This window comes from Melozone crissalis, unplaced genomic scaffold, assembly GCF_028551555.1.
Source record: "Melozone crissalis strain CALT ecotype California unplaced genomic scaffold, PUWL_Pcris_2 ptg000045l_1, whole genome shotgun sequence".
Classification (NCBI taxonomy): Eukaryota; Metazoa; Chordata; class Aves; order Passeriformes; family Passerellidae; genus Melozone; species Melozone crissalis.
Window position 1 is genome coordinate 5,233,782 of NW_026535823.1, and position 20,158 is coordinate 5,253,939.

General features: G+C 46.2%; 1 protein-coding gene across 3 annotated transcripts in view; it reads right to left on the reverse strand.

Moving 5' to 3' along the window:
- The window catches only part of CACNA1E (calcium voltage-gated channel subunit alpha1 E), a 151,508-nt gene that overhangs the window by 106,203 nt on the left and 25,147 nt on the right, over positions 1–20,158 (reverse strand). For all 3 annotated transcript variants that reach the window (XM_054286294.1, XM_054286296.1, XM_054286295.1), the window contains exon 2: positions 17,753–18,173. In XM_054286294.1, coding sequence (XP_054142269.1) covers positions 17,753–18,141 — 389 coding nt within the window. In that variant the 5' untranslated portion in view covers positions 18,142–18,173. The remainder of the gene's footprint in view (positions 1–17,752; positions 18,174–20,158) is intronic.

Sequence of the window (20,158 nt, forward strand, 5' to 3'; positions counted from 1 at the left end):
CATCCCCCTCCGCGGAGCCGCAGCCGCTCCGGCATTGCCATCTAGTGGCAGCTGTCCCCTCCCGGCCACCCCAGGGATGCTCGGATCGGGTGAGAGCCCCCCGAGCATTCCTTTGTGCAGCCAGCGGAGTATCCCAAAATCTGTGCGTTGCTGGCTGCAGGCACCAAAAAATACAATACCAACCAACCAAACAACAACAACAACAAAAAAAAAACAACCCAACACCCAAAAAATCCCACAAAAAACCCCAAAACAAAACCAAACCAAACAAACAAAAAACCCACCAAAACAAAAAAACAACAGCAACAAAAAACTACAAAACCCCACCAAGAAAATAAAACAAAAAAAAATAATCCCCAAAAACAAAACCACAAAAAAAACAAATAAAAAACCACAAATAACCCAAAAAACCCAAAAAAATCCCCCCAAACCAAACAAAAAACCCCACAAAAAAACCACAAAAAACCCACCAAGAAAACAAAAAAATCCCCAAAACAAAACCACAAAAAAACCCAAATAAAAAACACAAAAAACCCCAAAAAAATCCCCCCAAACCAAAAAATCCAAAAAAAAAAACATTAAACAAACACAACAAAAAAAAAAAACCACACAAAAAACACACCAAAAAAACAAAAAAACCCCAAAACAAAACATAAAACCACAAAAAAACCACACAAAAAACACGAAAAAGTCCCCCCAAACCAAACAAACAAAAAAACCCATTAAAACTCAACAAAAAAACCACAAAAAAACCCCACCAAGAAAACAAAAAAATCCCCAAAACGAAAACAAAACATTAAAACCACAAAAAAAACACCAAAAAAAACCCACCCCAAAACAAAAAACAAAAATAAAAGAAAACAAAAAACCCACCAAAACAGGATACAACATAAGAAACCCAAAACATCAAAAAACTAAAAGAATCCCTGAAAAACAAAACAAACAAACACAAAGAACACAACAAAAAAAAAAAAAACAAACCAAAACACCCACCAAGAAAACAAAAAATCCCCCCCAAACAAAACAAACAAAAAATCACACCAAAAAAGCAACAAAAAACCCACCAAAAAAAACAAACAAAAAAATCAGAAAAAAACCCACCAAGAAAACAAAAAAAAATCCCCCCCAAAAATGAAAACCAACCAAACAAAAAAGACCAAAAAAAGCCAAAACACCTCACCAAAAAAACACAAAACCCACAAAAAAAAACCAACCAAAAATCCCCCAAAACCAAAACAAACAAAAAACTACACAAAAAAACCACAACAAAAAAACCACAAAAAAGCCCCCACCGAGAAAAAAAAAAACCCAAGAAAACGAAAAAATCCTCCAAAAACAAAAGAAAAAACCACCAAAAAAACCCCCACAAAAATCCAAAAAAAATCCCCCAAAACCAACCAACCAACCAAAAAAACACAGAAAAACCACACAAAACAACAACAACAACAAAATCACCAAAAAAACCAAAACCAAACGAAATCAAAGAACCCCAAACAAACAGGAAAAAAAAAAAAAAAAAAAGAAGAAGAAACCAAAAATCAAAACCAAAACTCAGGAACTAATGTTAAAAGCATCCTCGGCCAAGCCCTGGGATGCTCCGAACGCCAGAACTGCTCCAGAGCCTAAAGGGACTCGAGAGAGCTGGGGAGGGACTTTGGGCAAGGGCCTGGAGTGACAGGACAAGGGGGAATGGTGAGATGGGATATTGGGAAGGAATTCCAGAGAATTTCTTCCCAAGGGTGCCCAGAGAAGCTGTGGCTGCCCCATCCCTGGAAATGTCCAAGGCCAGGCTGGATGGGGCTTGGAATAACCTGGGATAGGGTAAAGTGTCCCTGCCCATGGCAGAGGGGTTGGAGCAAATGATTTTTAGGGTGCCTTCAAACCTAAACCATTCTATAATTCTAATAGAGTCTGGAGAGGGAGGACAGGCTCCCCTTCCACGACTGATATTCCCAGGCCTGCACTCATCTTAGAAAGTGCCTTTTGGCATCCTGATTTATTTTTTAAATATGGCTATGCTGAGAGGGAAAAAAAATAAAATTTAAAATTAAAAAAAAAAAAAAAAAAAGATCAAATGAGAAGCATCTCTCCAGTGTGCTGTGGCCAAGTTTCAAATTGGGACTGAGGAGTAGCTGTGACTCAGAAGTGTGTTGATAACCATGCAGGAATGCAGGGCTTTTTCCAGGAACAGTTTCATTACCTGCTGGATTAGAAAGAGGATGAGGATGCAAAGGAGACAAGTCCTGCTGGGCCCAGCATCTCTGCAGAGACAGAGAACCCCTGGAACACTCCAGCCTCTGCCTGATGCACATCTGTGCAGATGTTGGCAGCTGTGGCACAGCCGGGACAGCCCTGATGGCATTTATTGTGCCAGCAAACGAAAGGCATTTATTGTGCCAGCAAAACCTCAGAGCAAGGCAGATCTCACCAGAGCAGGAAAGTGGCTCCTCTCTGCCACCTGCCCCTCTGTTCTGTGGTGTTTTGTTTTCCATTATGAATTTTTTAAATTTTTTTAAAAATATTTTTAGTGGTTTTAACCTGCATATTTGTAAATTTTTAAGTTTAACCATTGAGCGTAGTTTTGATATTTTTGTTAAGCTAAAAAACCTCAAACATCTCAAAAACTTGGCAGTTAGAAGCTAAAAAGTGTTATGTTATTTTGAAAAATTAAATTTCTCTTAAAATGCACCTTATAAATACACACATTAATGGTGTCTCTGATGCCATTATGATTTCTAAAATTTTTTATAGATATTTTAGTGGTTTTAGCATGCATATTTGTAAATATTTAAGTTTAACCATTGAGCGTAATTTTGATATTTTGTTAAGCTAAAAACATCAAACATCTCAAAAAGTTTGCAGTTAGAAGCTAAAATGTGTTCTGTTATTTTGAAAAATTAAATTTCTCTTAAAATACATTTTATAAAAGAAGATTAAACTCATTTAAGGGAGATGCATAGAGTGGGGCTTCTCTGTATCAGAGCCACTGATACAAGAGAATGCTGTTGAATCTTGAATTAAAGATGGATTTAGCAACCAAATGGTGGGATCACAGAATGGACTGGGTTGGGAAGGACCTTTAAAGGCCATTTAGTCCAATTCCCAATCTTCAACTAGACTTTTAAATGATGGCAGCCTGGGAGAATATCAAAGACAGCAAAAGAAGCTCCAGCCCTGGGCGCTTTTGGGGGCACAGCAGGGATGTGCACCCAGCCCCACAGAACCCACAGGGGCTGATTTCCAGCAGGGATGTGTACCCAGCCCCACAGAACCCACAGGGGCTGATTTCCAGCAGGGATGTGCATCCAGCCCCACAGAACCCACAGGGGCTGATTTCCAGCAGGGATGTGCATCCAGCCCCACAGAACCCACAGGGGCTGATTTTGGGGCTCACTCTCTCCCTGTGAGGCTCAGTGCCTGCACCAACCCACCCCAACAGGGCTCAGCACTTTGTGCTCCCCAAAAACACCCAACCAAAACCCAGAGCCACCTCTGAAGCCAAACAACTTCAGGGGGGTTGTTGGCACCTTCAAACACAGGCAGGCGAGACCCCATCACCCCAAAACTGCTGAGAAAAGGGACAGCATTGCAGAGATGCTTCCCCCTAGCCTGGCACTGCCTGCTCACCCCTTTCCTGCCCAAATACCCCACTCTGAGAGCTCCTGGCAATGCAGAGCTCCTCAGGCTAACCCTGCCTCAGCCCTGGAGGCTTTGTGGCTCAACTGAAGGGCCCTGCAATAATCAGCCATTAATAAATTGCCTGGAGTGCCCTGCTGCTTCATTCAGCTTTGCCAGCCCGGTCTGCAATTAGCATTTGCAGTCACATCCTGCCTGCTCTGGGCAGGCTGCAGCGATCCCCCCTCTCGGGGAACAGCTGTCCACCCTCCCCTCTTTGCCACCACATTAAAGGGAATTTCCATGGCTGCTTCCAGCCCCCAAATCCCTGCACACAAGCAAGAGCCCGTGGAGCATCCCAGGCTGATGGCAGGAGGTGAGATCACAGATCCCCACCCTCCTCCAGCTCACACAGGTCCAGCTTTGGGCAAGGCACTTCCAAAGAAATCCACTTGAGAAGATCCAATGAGGGAAAATAGGGATTTTTAAGAAAGGCCATGCCTAAAAATTGGGGCTGATCAGGACAGAGAAAGGGAGAGCAAAGAGGTGAGGAAGGGATGGAGCAGAGACCCGGGGGGAAATTCTCCTTCTTGCCACTAAAGAGACAGACAGCAAACTGCCAAACTCTACATGTGTGTGGGAACAAGCTCAGAAAATACATCCCCAGAGCCATCCATGGACAGCCAACAGCAGAAAACTTATTTCTAGCCTGTCAAAGGCTCAGAGAGGGATTTCTAGAAGCATTTTTTTCAAATGCTGCACTACCCAAAGCAAAAGAAATCCCCCAGCCTCCAGAGGGGTCTGGCACAGCAGTGTTAGCTCCTGCCAAAAGCCAGCAGGAGATTTTCTTCTCCCTCATACACTTTTTATTCTCATTTTCACCCCTCCAAGAGGCAGGTCCATGCCGGAGGAGCCTCCAGTGCTTTCTCTGCTCTCTGCCCACCCTGCAAGGCTCAAGCTGGATAAACACAGCAGAGCACCCAGTGCCAGTGGTGGGGTGGCACAGGAGCCTCCTTCCTGCCTTTAAGCTGCAAACACCCCTTGCAATAAAAAGAATATAATATTATATTCTTTTTATTATTGTTATTATTTATATTATATTCTTTTCTGGTCCATCCAGGGCTGGATGGACCAGAAAAAAGCAGGAAAGCGAGTTCTGGACCACAACTCCACCAGCTCCATCTCCAACCTAAAGAAACCAAACTCCCAGGCTCAGCTTTCCCCAAAGCAGCCCTGCTAGCAAACAGGGGTGGCTTTGACAAAACCACGTTGTCAGGACAAGAGCCAGGAGAAGACAGAGCTGTTGAAAATTTTTTTTTTCTTTTTTTCCAGCAGGTCTGAACTTGCACTGAGCAGCTGATGCTCAAGACAGCCAGAGAAGCCCCATCCGTGGCATGCAGCCAGGAAGGAGATGCTGCTTCCCTCTCCCAAACCTGTGAAAGAGAAAAGGCCGAAGGAGCAAAACCTCTCTCTGAGAGCTCCTCAGTGCTGGGAGGTGTGAAAAAGCTTCCCTCTTGCTGCAGTGACAGGCAGGCAGCTCAGCAGCCTCCCTGAAGGCAAACACCCTCAGCAGCCAAGGCTGAGCACGGCCCCCAGCATTCCTCAATGGGGAAAAAACTCATTGAGGAATTTTTGGGCTTAATTCCACCAGGGAAAATGCAAAGGAAAATGTCACATTCATATTTTCTGAAAAATCCCTTCGCCCAGGATCCTTCTCCTGGGAAGCTGAGAAGTCTCAGAGAAGAAGGAAAACAATGATTATCTGATTTGCTTCTCCTGTGTTTTGCTGCTTTGGAATGTGTTTGGAGATTGTTTACCCACAGGTGATTGTTTCATAGGTTTCATGTGAATTGTTTTGACTCATTGGCCAATCAGGGCCAAGCTGTGTCAGGACTCTGGAGAGAGTCAGGAGTTTTCATTATTATCTTTTTAGCATTGTGTAAGTATCCTTTCTGTATGCTTTAGTATAGCATAATTATAGCACAATGTAATGTAATGTAATGTAATGTAGTATAATATAGTATAATACAATATAGTATAATATAATGTAATGTAATAGAATATAATATATAATATAACATAATATGTAACATAACATAAATATAATATAATGTAATGTAATGTAATGTAATGTAATGTAATATAATATAATATAATATAAAAAAATAAATTAGCCTTCTGAGAACATGGAGTCAGATCCATCATTCCTCCCTGCCACAGCGCACCCTACAATAGGAAAGGAAGTTACAGCATATCAGGTGCTGTCTATGAGCTGCAGGGATGGGACATCCACAACTTTTCTGAGCAGCCTGTGCCAGGGCCTCCCCAAACTAAGCTGAGAAAATGCCATTTTGGGAGTGCCCAGTGAACCATCCTCTGTATTTTCAAATGGAAAATGCTGAGAAAATGAAAAATAAGTGATTGTCTGATCAAGCTAGATACCTGCTGAGGTCCCTGAATTAACCTATTACACTGTTATCCCTGAAATACAAACAGTGTGGGAGGGTGGGAGGGCAAGGCAGGTACTACACAGAAGAAACTGAGAATAGTAAATAACATTAACCCTACAAACTGGAGAGGCTGGAAAACACCTCTGTCACAAACAGCAGCCAGCCTCCCATCAGAATCACACAGGGACAGCTGGGGACTGCCTGAGGGAGGGGAAGAGGCTGAATACTCCCAGGGAAGGGAAAGGATGAGGATGAAAACGAGCAGGAAATATCAGAAGTGTGGGTGCTGCAGCGAATCGCGCTCTGTCAGTGCAGGGAGATGCTAAAAACCAGGCAGTGCTGAAGCTGTGCTGCCATCCAGAGGGACTCCAGCAGCCTGGAGGAACAGCAGAGGAGCAGCGTGGAGCTGGAAACAGCAAACCCTGCACTGGAGGAAGAACAAACCTGTCCGTGCTGGCTGGGAAGGGGCTGGGCAGGGAGAGCCCCACAGAACTCACAGAATCACTGGGTTAGAAGAGACCTCCAAGATCATCGAGTCCAACCCAGCCCCAGCACCTCAACTAAACCCTGGCACCCAGTGCCACATCCAGGCTTTGTTAAACACGCCCAGGGATGGGGACTCCACCACCTCCCTGGGCAGCCATTCCAGAACTTTATCACCCTTTCTATGAAAAACTTCTTCCTAATATCCAGCCTGTATTTCCCTTGGTGCAGATTGAGGCTGCGTGCTGTGGTTGTGTCAGTGATTCTGCAGAAAGAGCCCAGCCCCAGCTGAGCACAGGCACCTTTCAGGAGCTGCAGAGAGTGATGAGGGCACCCCTGAGTCTCCTCTTCTCCAGGCTGAGCACCCCCAGCTCCCTCAGGAGTTCCTCACAGGGTTTGTGTTCCCAGCCCCTCTCCAGCCTCGTTTCCCCCTCTGGATGTGCTCAAACATCTCAGCATCCTTCCCAAACAAAGGGGACACAGCACTCAGGGTGTGCCCTCACCAGTCCCAAGGACACATCCCAAGGGACATGGTGGCCACCAGCACTATGGTCTTATAAAAAATGGGCCAGCAACTCCCTGGGGTGTGTCAGGCAAAGCCAGTGGGTCGAGGAGATGGCCTGTCCCCTTCATTTAGCCCTGGTGACACATCCAGAGTGCTGTGCCCCACAGGACAGGGGACAGGGGCTCCTGGAGCAGCTCCAGGCAAGGGGACAGAAGGACAGGAGCTGGCAGAGCTGGGGCTGCTCAGCCTGGCTGGAAGAGGCTCACAGAGGATCTGATCCATGCACAGAGGGGGAGAAGAGGCAAAGCTCCTCCAGAGGCTTCAGACAACAGGCACAAACTGCCATAAAACCAATTCTGTCTGCACAGAGGAATAAACTTTTTCACTGTGAGGGCAACGAAACATTTGGGACAAGCTACCCAGAGAGGCTGTGTGTCACAGACATGTTTTTATGAAAAATCCTTTCCCCTTAGGATTTTTCCTCCTGAGAAGCTGGGAGGCCTCAGGAACAAAATGTAAACATTGATTATCTGCTGCTGTGGAATGCAACAGGTGCATCTGTGATTGGTCTCATGTTGGTTGTTTCTAATTAATGGCCAATCACAGTGAGCTAGCTCAGGCTCTGGTCAGTCACAAGCCTTTATTATTCATTCTTTTTTTTTCTATTCTTAGCTAACGTTCTGATTAAATCCTTTCTTCTATTCCTTTAGTATAGTTTTAATATAATATACATAATAAAATAATAAATCAAGCCTTCTGAAACATGGAGTCAGATCCTCGTCTCTTCCCTCATATCCTCAGACCCCTGTGAACACCATCACAGCTGTGGGCTCTCCATGTGTGGAGACACTCAAAACCCACCTGGATGTTCTGCTGGGAGAAACCTGGAGGTCTGTGGAGCCTGCTCTGGGTGACCCTGCCTGAGGCTCTTTGCCACTTCCCTGCCCCACAATAATTCTGTGTTTCTGAGCCAACCCCAGGCCAAGGGGGAAACTCCTTCCAAAGGCTAATATGGACCAATATGGACAAAAGAGAACCAATACGGTTCCTGGCAAGCACAGACCACAGTTTGAGGTGCTACCAAAGCTTTCCCAACAGCTGCAGCTGGGATTCCAGTGAGGGAAGCAGGGGCTGCCAGGATGCAGTGGAAAAACACAAGGCAGCAGCTCCTGAGTGGAGGCATCTCCTGGGAACCACCTGAGGAGCTCCCTGGAACCACTTCTGAGCCTGCATGATTTCTGAATAAACTTAAGAACAATCAGCCTTAACAGAAATCAATCTTAACAGGAAAGTGCTCTTAATTAACTTAATGGAATAATAAAATATCATAGTACAATGAAAACAACAACATGAGAAATTTACTGGAGAAACTGAAAAGGGGATAAAAAGCATATTATGGTTTTAGGAGATTCTGTTTTCCTTGCAACAACTTGTGGCTTCATCAAAAACAAAGCAATCATTGTGCTCTCTTTTGTCCATATTGGTCCATATTAGTCTAAAATTTTTCCATTCCATATTTAAGGATTTTGTTCTGCTGGTGGGACTCCTGTCTCCCCCATCTGTAGAAATATTAAATAATACCTTCTGGGAGGCATCTCCTGGGAATTACCTTGTCCTTCCATGCTCAGCTCCTGAGGAGCTCCCTGGAACCACTTCTGAGCCTGCACTGGTGGTGTTTGTGAGGGTCCCCAGGACGAGGTGAGAGATGAAAATCTAAGTTCTCAGAAGGCATATTATGTTATATTATATTATATTATATTATATTATATTATATTATATTATATTATATTATATTATATTATATTATATTATTATGCTATACTAAAACTGTACTAAAGAAATAGAAAGGATACAGACAGAAGGCTAAACAAGAATGAAAATGAAAGATCGTGACTGACTCCTCAGAGTACAACACAGCTTATGGTGATTGGTCATTAATTAAAAACAATTCACATGTTTGGGTAAACAATCTCCAGACCACATTCCAGAACAGCAAAACAGGGAGAAGCTGAAGCTTCTCAGCTTCCCAGGAGAAGAAATCCTGGCCAAGGGATTTTTCAGAAAATATCACAGTGACATTCACTGGCTTGGACCCTCCTGATGCCCACCCCTCTGCAGCCCTTGGGAGGCTCTGCAGGCACGGGAATTAGCTCAGGGAATTCCTGCAGGGTGTGCCAGAAACCCAGGCTTTGAGGAAACTGGGTGAAGGATGCTGCTGTTTCCACGCTGTTGCCAGGATATTCAGTGGAACTCGAGTTCATGCCAGGTCAGAAAAACAAACTCTGTCAGAACCCAGGACATTCCTCTGGCTGCCCTGGGTGATTCCAGACCCTGGCAGGGGGCTCAGAGACCTTGGCACAGAGTCACAAACACCTGTGCCTTTGATTTTAGCCCATGGAAACGATTACCAACTTTGTGTGAGGATTTACAAGCCACAAGAGTTTGAGTAGAATGATAGTGAATTTGTCACAGGGTGAAAAAGTAGAATTTTGGGGGCTTAGAATGGGGGTTCAAGAGGCAAGATGGAGGAATCTGGGAGTGCCCCGTCCTTCTTGTCTTTCTTCTTGTCCTCCATCTTCTGCTGTGATGGTGACACTTTTGGATTGGTTTAGAGCAGAGACAGAGTGTCTAACACAGGTGATAGGTATTGGAAAATTATTGTAAATAAAGTACACACAGTTCTTAGTATAAAAAGCCAACATCACCCCAAGGCCAGGGACTGTGCCACAACCCGACCTGCTGGACAGATCTCAGCAGGGCAGAGAAAGAATGGGACAGATCAGAGAAAATAAACAACCTTGAGAAGCAGAGCTGAGGAATCTCAACTTCTTCTTCGGTTGTGGGGCTGGGAAAAAAGAGACTTTCTAATACCTTGGAGATCATCTCAGCCACAGAAAACCCAGAAAACTCCTCCCCAGGATGTAAACCTTGATCTGCACTGAAGGGAAGCAGGGGGAGCACAGGGAGGTGGTTGGGAAGGGTGAAAGTTTGACAAGAAAGTCTCACAGATATGGATGCTTGGCAGAAAGAGTTTTGAATGTAAAACCTGAAGAAGGAATAGAAATGAAAGCAAAATTTGATATAAAAGAAAAAATTGCTGAGCCAGTCTTACTGGATAACCAAGGAGGCAAAGGGTGTGTTAGTTAGAAGGGGGTTTTATGACTTGGAGCAAAGGATAAACCCACCTCAAACAAGAAGATGTTTTTACTAAGCAGAAAGATAGCATAGGCAAACAAGGCAGCAAATGTTGCAGCAAAAAAGTCTCAGAACGTTCCACTGCAAGAAAACTGAAAAACAACTTCTAGCTTAAACTGTAATGTACTAACTTTTAGTGATTGGAGAACAGTAACATGAATATGGTAATTATAGCAGTTATGATAGGCTATAGATAACAGTTAAGGTATAGATTGGTTCTACTGTATTAAGATGCTCAGCAAAGAAAAGTATATAATGCATTGTAACCAAAAGAAAAGTCTATAATGCAATGTAACCTAAACTAAGGGTCTGCAGGCCTGCCTGCAGCTGGAGCTGACAGCTGTGGGCACAGCTCTGTCACCCACCACCCTGGACTGCTGAAACACCTTGGATGTAATAAACTGCATTTTGGAGAGCTCCTTATCCCTCATTTTGGCTCTTACAGGAGGTTCAGGGCAGGCACCTTTTGAAGAGATGTTTCTCTGCTGCTCAAGGCAAGGTGCCATGACAAAAGCCACATTTCAGGGCACCCATTTGTGCCAGGTTTAGCACACCCAGATCCTTTTCACTGCCTGCACTGCTCCTCATGCAGGTGGAAACACAAACAGGCAGAGCCACATTAACAAAGAGACACTCATTAGGCTCAGAGAGGTTAATTTCTTTGCAGGGGGTTGCAGAAGATTTGGAAGCATGGGTGGATCTAGAGGAAGGATGTCCCAGGTATGGAATTCCCAGCATCAGCTCCTGCCTGAGCTGCCCCAACCACATTTCCCAGCCCTCCAAAGCCCTGGGGTGATGGCAACAGACACCTGGGGAGGAGCCCAAGGTGGGCAAGGACAGACCCAGATGTGCTGGAACCCTGCCCACTGAGAATTTCACACTTTCTGTGCTGACAGGCTCTGACTCCCAAGAGAACACTGCATTTGATCTGAGGCCATGGAGAAGGCTTCCAAAATTGAACAGCAGAATTGAGATTATAGATGTGTAGTTTGAATAAAACTGTGTAATATCACAGGGTGGAAAATTCAGAGTTTAAGGTTTTAGAATATAGTAATAAATATAAAGCAAGATGGAGGTTTTAGGACAGAGACTGGTCCTTCTTCTTCACGGGTTTGGGTGGTTTTGTGTAGTTGGATAAAAAAGTCCACATTGCAGGGCACAGGTGGTTGGTTATTGGGTTAAAAGTAAAAATAATTCAGGTGTCATATCTTAATTGGACAGTTTATCCTTGAAAGGCCTTGTAAAGACAGAGATAACACTCCATTTTTACCTTGTTAAAGTACTGTAGAAGTCACAGTTTGTGAGACTGTGATATGGATAAGAACCAACAAACATCTGAGTCTGAACAAGAAATGCCATCTCATGCATTTAACCCCAACCTTGGCAGAGAAAAGAAGCAAAAGAATCAACAGCGCTGGGGAATATGCTGGGAGGTAGCAATGGAACTGGCAGCCCAGCACACACCTTAAGGACCCTTTGTCTCATTCAGAAAAAGAAATTTAAAGAAAAAAAAGGATGTAAGGGAAAAAAAAAAAAAAAAAAAGAAACAAAAAAAACCTCGGCTTCATTTGTAATCTGGGATGCAGAGTGTGCACAGAACCAGGCAGAGGCTGCCAAGCCACAAAAAGCCAGAGGGATCTGTGAGCAGCACCCTGTGCGTCTGCAGCCTGCTCTGTTCTCTCCTGCCTCCCATCCATCCATCCATCCATCCATCCATCCATCCATCCATCCACACGGAGGCAGAGCTGTAGAACGGCCCAGCCCCACCTGGCAGCTCCCAGGCTCCCAAAAAAAGGAGATCTCGCAAATTCACAGCGCCAGAGACGTGAATTGAGATGCTGCAAGGCAGGACATCACTTTTATCTACATTATCACTGTGCTGTGGACAGAGTGCTTTGCTTCCCACACGACACTCAGACCCTCCACCCATCACTCAGGATTGGGATACTGGGACACACAGGACAGATTATGGATTTTGTACCTGGCCAGCTTAAGAGATTTGATAACAGGATGCCTTGGCAAGAGCAAACAGAACTTTGAGGATTAAATCAAGATTGCAAGAAGATTCAATCAGACAGGTTTACCAGAAAAAGAAAATTACATGAGACTTCTGAAAGCAAGAGATGCTTAAAATGTATAAGTTTGTTTATGTGATCTTTAACTCAATTACTATAGTAAAACATTACTAGTGTTCCTAGAATAAGTATAACAGCAGTTGTACTCCACAGTAAAACTGGATTCTTTGACCACCTCCAAGTCTTCCCCATCTCTGCTCATTGGTGATACCTCAGGTGCTCAAAGGCTGAATTACAGCATCCCACCCTCACTGTGCCACGGGTCTGCTGCTTCCCCCCAGCCTCCTCCATTCCCTGCCCAACACCTGCCTGCAATCAGGCTTTTCCATGCACCTTTTCCATGCACCCTGGCTGTAAATATTATCCCAAAACGAGAGCACAGCTTGCATTCCCCAAACTGCACAAACCAAGATTAAATCCCCATGCACATGTGGTTTTCAGCCATGCAAAGCAGGGCTGGGTCCTGTGTGCTTCAAATTCAGCCTGGAGCCTTTCTGGGATGTGCTGCCTGTCCTCACCATCAGCTGAGGAAGCAGCTGCTCCTCCTGGAGAAGCCACAGGAGGGTCCCTGTTTGCTTGTTTTGATGAGGAGCTTTTCTTCTGAGCTGTCTCTAAGCCCAGCACTACCCAAAGGATGCTGCCAGGCATCCAGAGCAAACACAGCACTGATCCCACCTTGGGGCACTGCAGATCTCTCCAGGTGCCTCCATCCCTGAGCCCAGGGTGTGAGCACAGGGATGGAGGGCAGGGCAGCAGGCTGGCACAATGGAAAAATGGGGTTTAGTGTCTGCCCTGGGCTGGAGCCCCTCAGACATGAACAAGGTGGGCTGGAACATTCATTTTTCACCATAAAGTTAATCCTCCCCCAGAGCCACTGCCCCACAGGCCCTTGGTGTTTTCTGCCTCGGTTTCTTCTTGGGGAAAAAAAACCCAAAAATACCAGGGAAAACATAATTTTACCCTTCCTATTCCTATTCTACTTGTGGAATTGTTTCACTGGCAAAAGAGCAGCAGAGGTGGAGGTTTAGTGAGGGTCAGACCTGCCAACACTGGTGAGCACAAAGAAAGAGCCTTTCCTCACTACCCTCAGAGCAGCTCAACCACATCTGGCTACACACCAGCAGTGCCACATCTGCAAGGACAGGGGAGCTCATGCAGCATCTCTGGCTGTGCCCAGCACCCTGCAGAGCACCCAGCCACAGCCTGGAGCTGCTCAGACATTTTCCATGTTTCCCATGTCCCATTTGATGCCCTCCATCATTCTGGAGCTGTGGGAGAATAAATCCCATACCCCCCTCACTGCTAACCAGAGCCAGAGTGCCCCAGCGAAAGCCTCCAGGGTGAGATGGGCCCTTTGGAAAATGAAATCACAGGGAAATTGCATTGTTACTAATAAAATTACTCATAAGGAAATCAATTTGCTTTTTTTTCCTCACCCATAGGGCATCCATCTATTGCCAGAAAACGTCTCTGGCGCTGGGGTTGCTGGTTCTGCACACCTGCCTGGGCTTCGGCAAAGCTTTGGGGAGAGCACTGAGGGCTTGTCCCAGAAGGAGAGAATGGTTGGGATTGGAAGGGACCTTAAGGATCATCTTGTTTGAGCCTCCCTCCACAGGCAGGGCCACCTTCCACCTGACCATGGTGCTCCAAGCCCCATCCAGCCTGGCCTTGGACATTTCCAGGGATCCAGGGGCATCCACAGCTTCTCTGGACACCCTGTGCTGGGGCCTCAGCACCCTCACAGTCAAGAATTCTTAACCTTAAACCCACTCACTTCCAGTTTAAAGCCATTCTCCCTCATCCTGCTTCACCAAAAGTCCCTCTCCTCCTGATGTTCAAGCAGGACCCTCTGGCACATGGTTTTTGTGGCTTGGTGGGGTAGCAGGGCACAGAAGTCTGGGAAAGGAACAGAAGAAACCCTTTGGTGCTCATCAGTGAGAGGAATAGTGGATTCGTCTTTACAAATGAGCTGTGGGTCTGCTGGGAGATAAAACCAGCACTGGGAGAGAAAAGAAACAATGGGAAGGATCCCACTGACTGACGAATGGAAAAAGAGATTTGCTTTCACAAATAAACTTTAGGTTTGCTGATAAATGAAATTAGACATTGAGAGAGGAAAGAAACAATGGGGAAGAAAAAACCCTAAATTCTGTAAGAATTAAAAATGAAAAGGGAGGGTTATACATTGGAGGGAAATCTTTGGTATCTGGTATATCAGGGAGTCTGAACCTCTCAGGTACCTCAGCCAATGAGGAAAACCCCCTAAATTCCATAAGAATTAAAAATTTAAAGGGAGGGTTGTACATTAGAGGGAAATCTTTGGTATCAGGTGTTTTGGGAAGTCTGAACCTCTCAAATACCTCAGAAATGGGGAAAGAGAGAAGGGAAATGTAGCTGGGAAATTGGGATAAAAAGAAGGCTGTGTCCTCCAAAAATCTGAGAGATCCCAGGGGAATGCCCCATGGCCTCTCCCTTTGTTCCAACAAAGTAAAAGGACTCCTCTGTCTCCTTTTTGGACATAAACCTCTGGTGTTTATGATTAATTTTCCTAACACCAGCATCCCAGGAAGATTCCTGGCAGAGGCAGGGAGTGGGGCTCTCTGCTCCTCAGTGGGACATGGGGGTGCAAAGCCCAAGGGCCAGAGCCCATTGTCCTCCCCAGCATCACAGACTTCCAGAAAACCATCACAAAATGGGATGAAATAACAAACCCAACCACCCAGGAGCTGGGAAATGCAAAGCCAGGACCCTTCCAGCCTGGGGAAGCATCCTCTTAAACCACACTGAGCATTCCCACTGGGTTAAAAACAGAAATATTGGGTGTTTTGGGCTTTGTTTTTAAATATTGTCTTGCTGGATGGAGCAACTGAGGGCAGCCAAAGGTGGGCACACCCCAGCAGCAGGAGCAGGAAGAGCTCCAGCCCCACGTCCCTGCCACCAAGCAGAGCTGTGGAGCTGCAGGCTGCTAATTAGCGAGCCGACAATTAACGAGGCCACCCCTCAGCTTCCTGCCCCGCCATGATTTATTAATCTGGCACCCCCAGGGGGCTGCACAAGATAACGAGGCACTGAGCACCTGCCGAGCCCAGATGGCAATTTATTATTTCCCTGCAAAGCCAGGAGGTTCCCTGGGCACAGAGGGATGAGCAGGGCCAGGGAGAGCCCAGCCCCAGCCATGGGCTGCTCTCCAAATAAAAGCAGGAGCGGCCTCAGCCTTATCACAAGTGGTTTTATCATGGAAACCATCCCAAGGAAACCCTACCAGCCTCACACGAGCAGAGCACTGACCTAGATCCTGCCAATGCAACGTGCCACATCTAATTAATTTGGGGGCTCCCGTCTCCTTTGGGTGTTCTATTAAACATTGTTTCCCAAATCAGCTTCTGGAGGCAGGGAACTGCTCCAGACCAGTGATAGTGGAGGAGTAGTGGAGGAGGATGTGCTGCAACAGCTTATCCCAGGCTGTCTTGCTGATTCCTGGGCAGGCACAGGGAGGGGAAGTTAAAAAAAAAAAATATTATTATTATTATTATTATTATTATTATTATTATTAATAATAATAATAATAATAATAATAATAATAATAATGTTTCTATAGAATTAATATCACTATTATAATAGTGATTGTCATTTTGATTATAATTTAACTGTAATTTTTATTATTTTAATTTAAAATATAAAATAATAATATTTTTTATTATTAATATTATGTTATTTCTACGTGGGACTGAAGTACATGGCCACAGCCTTGCCATACTCTGAGCATAGGGTGAGAGAGCCCAATCCGGGACTTGGAGCTGGGCTTTTCTCACAGCACCAAGGCAAAGCATGAGAATAAATTAATTAAAGGAAAATAATAAATTAACCTGTGGGTTCTAGCTCTTGTTTTCTCAAGTTTGTTAATGTCCCAGCTTGCTCTGATTCAGGAAGACTTGGGCACCTTTTAGAATTGAATACAAATCATGGAAAAAGCCTCTAAGATCATGTCCAACCCTTGGCTCAGCACTTCCAAATCCCACAAAAAATGTCCCCAACCACCATATCTACAGATAATCCCCTCATAGCTGGGTCAAGCCACAGAAAAAGCAGAAAGGCAACAACTCCAAACATTATCTAAATACCCAGATACAGCCAAGGGAAACTGCCTGGAGGACTTCCTAAACAGAGAGTTTCCAACTTTTACCTGCCACCCCACAGTCTGAGGACACACCATTCCCATGGGATGCCACCCTCCAGCTCAGAGCCAGGAGATGGAGCCCAGCTAGCTCCACAGGGAGCCAAGAGGACACCCCCAGACCCTCCCAGCAGCCCCACACAGGACAGGGAAGGCTCCCAGTCCCCCCAGCTGCCCATCTGGGCTGGGGCCATTGCATTTGTAGGGATGCCCCGACAAGGGCAGGAATGATGCATTTGACTTCGTGTCTTTAGAAGGTTAATTTATCCTTTTATGATACTATATTATCTGAAAGAATACTAAACTAAACTATACTAAAGAATACAGAAAGGATACTTACAGAATGCTAAAAAGATAATAATGAAAACTTGCAACTGTCAGGACCCAGGACATCTCTCTGGTTGTCCTGAGCAGCTCAGACCCCTGCCAGGGGGCTCAGAGACCCTGGCACAGAGCCCAAAATGCCCCTGTGGGTTTGATTATGACCCGTGGAGCAAATTACCAACCTTGTATGAAGATCAGCAGGCTACAACAGCTTAAATAGAATATTAGTGAAGTTATCACAGGGTGGAAAAGTAGATTTTAGAGCTTTTGGTATGGGGGTTCAGGAGGCAAGATGGGGGGAACTGGGCATATCCAGCCTTTCTCCTTCTTGGCCTCCATCTTCTGCTGTGATGTTGGCACTTCTGGATTGGTTTAGAGTAGAAGCTCACTGTCTAACATAGGTGATAGGTATTGGAAAGTAATTGTAAATATTGTACACGCAGTTTTTAGCATAAAGACATAACACCGCCCTGGGGGCAGGCAGAGTGCTTGGAACTGTCCTGGACGGACCTCAGCAGGACAGGAGAAAATTTTTTATAGATAGGATACAATAAACAACCTCGAGACTGAGAAATGAAGAGCTCTGACTCCTCCTTCAAGTGTCAGGCTAGGAAAAGAGACTTTCCAACTTTTCTTGGGGTCATTCTGCCTAGCTAGAGATCCTGACATGTGACTCTTTCCAGAGTCTCGACACAGCTTGGCCCTGATTGGCCAAAGAGCCAAAACAACTCACAGCAGAATCCAATGGAACAATCACCTGTGGGTAAAAAAATCTCCAAACACATTCCGCACAAGCACAACACAGGAGAAGAAAATGAGACAAGAGTTGTTTTCCTTTTTTCTGAGACCTCTCAGCTTCCCAGGAGAAAAACCGTGAGCAAAGGAATTTTTCCAAGAACGCGAACGCCACAAGAGGCTCTCCAGTACTTACTCCCACTCCTTCCTCCGCGCCTGGGGCGTGCTCTGCATCTTGTGTGCCTCGTGGGCCTTGATGATGTCCCTCTGCTCGATGAGCCCTCCTCGCCGGCGCTTGATCACCTCGGGGCTCACGGCCACCAGCTGGGCCAGCCCCGGTTCCACCTCGCCATCGCGGCAGCGCGACTCGCACAGCGCATCCAAGGAGGCGGCGCGCGACACCAGGGCCTGGGCCAGGCTCTGGGGCTCCAGCAGGTTGCAGGAATGGGTGTTCTGCATCAGCCCCAGGCGGTGCTGGCGCCACGTCTCCTCCTCGGGCAGGGCCAGGATGCAGCGGGACGAGGCGGCATCCAGCTCAGCCGCCCTCGCCGGGGCGCCCATGGAGCACGTCCCGAATCCCAGCATGGCTATGGCTGCTGCTGCTGGGGATCATCACTCTGCAAGGGAACAGCACAGAGGGAGCCTCAGGGGGTTGCTGGTTTTGCCCCACAATTCCCTCCATTCCTCCCACATCAACCAAATGTCCCTTTTTCCCTTGGTTTGTTGGGCTGGGGTTAGTGGCATTGCCCCATGATTCCCTCCATTCCTCCCAAATCAACCAAAAGTCCCATTTCTCCTTGGTTTGTCAGGCTGGGGTTTGCTGGTTTTGCCCCATGATTCCCTCAATTCCTCCCACATCAACCAAAAGTCCCATTTCCCCTTGGTTGGGGTTTACTGGTTTTGCCCAACAATTCCCTCTATTCCTTCCACATCAACAAAAAGTCCCATTTCTCCTTGGTTTGTTGGGCTGGGGTTTGCTGGTTTTGTCCCACATCAACCAAAAGTCCCATTTCCCCTTGGTTGGGGTTTGCTAGTTGTCCCCCATGATTCCCTCCATTCCCCCCACATCAACCAAAAGTCCTGTTTCTCATTAGTTTGTTGGGCTGGGGTTTGCTGGTTTTGATCCCCCACAAGCCAAAAGTCCCATTTCCCCTTGGTTTATGGGGCTGGACCCTCTCACAGCAGGACACACATCACTGGATGCCCAAGGTTAGGGCAAGGGGCAGTGTCATCCTGTTCTTCTAAGTTTTCTGATGTTTACATCCTTGTAACAAACCTTCTCACACAGTTTTATGCAAATAATTATTATTTTACATTCTTTTCTGGAAGAAGAGAAATTTAATAGTCTGATAATTTGCCCAGTGTCATTGGAGAGGTAGCACTGTCACCCTCCAATCCACTGCCACTTTTGGAAATCTATAAATGTTGAAGTCAGAAATTAATCTTCTCTTCTTTTCACCTTGCAAGTTTCAGTGTCTGCATCATTTTATTTCGTGTCCTACAGCCACAGGGCAGCAGCTCCTGCCTCCCTCATCCTTCCCAACTGAGCCTCTTGAACCTGCAGCTCCCTGACCCAGCAGTCAGCCCTCCTTGGAGCAGCACAGCTGGATGAGATGGGAAAAAGGGTTTGGGAACACATGGATCAAACCACACCAAACAATCAATCCTTCCATTTGGTTGGTTTTCCTCTATGGGACACCCCTGGCTGGAGCATCCAGATTCTCCTCCGGCCCCACACTCAAGGACATCCAAGGAGAGAAACAGAATTTCAGGAGGCTGGATGGGGAAATACCAGCCTGGCTTTGAGCTGGGAGTTGCACAAGGGAGCCAGAGACAGGGGAACAGAGCTAGGAGCACCACTCAGAGCCAGTGATCCTTGGCCAAGCAAAGCAGGGGATGCCCTACAGGCAGGAGATGCTCATGGCCAAGACTGCACCCAAAGCCATGGAGAAATGCTTTATTTTCATGTTGGAAAAGCTCTGTTCAGCCTCTTATTGAGGCAGGAAAGGCTTTGATTTGGCAGTCCCAGAAATTCCCCGTCCAGCATTTACCCACGATGAAGGTGAAAAACGGGATGAGAGAAAGCAGCAGGCAGCCAAGGCCATTGCTCCCTTCCTAACTCCATCCCTAATGCTGGAGAAAACAAGGAAAAGGAGGGTTTAAATCCCCCAGTCATGCAGCAAGCTGAGCACATCATCATCTAACCCCTTCCCATTTGGAGATACCTCCAGAACAAACAGGGAGGTGAGAAGAGAGGATGGGATAAAGGCTGGGGAGCACCACATATCCACCAGAAGCAAAAATAAATTAAATATAGGGGGTAAAAATTAACAGTAGCTGAGGGGACAACAGCAATCCTAGTGAAAATAAACCTGCCATTCCTCACGAGGGGAAGAGATGGAGGGCCCTGGGGAACATCCCATTTCCTCCAGGTGATGCCCGGTAAATAGAAGTCATCCAAAGCCACCCTCAGATTTAAACCAGTCCAGCCCAAGGGGCACTCAGCCCTTGGCAAGCTCTCCAGAAGGAAGAAGGCAACTGCCAGCAAGAGCCTCAGCAAATTAATTAGCACATTGATAAGAGGAGTTTGGCTGCTCCCACT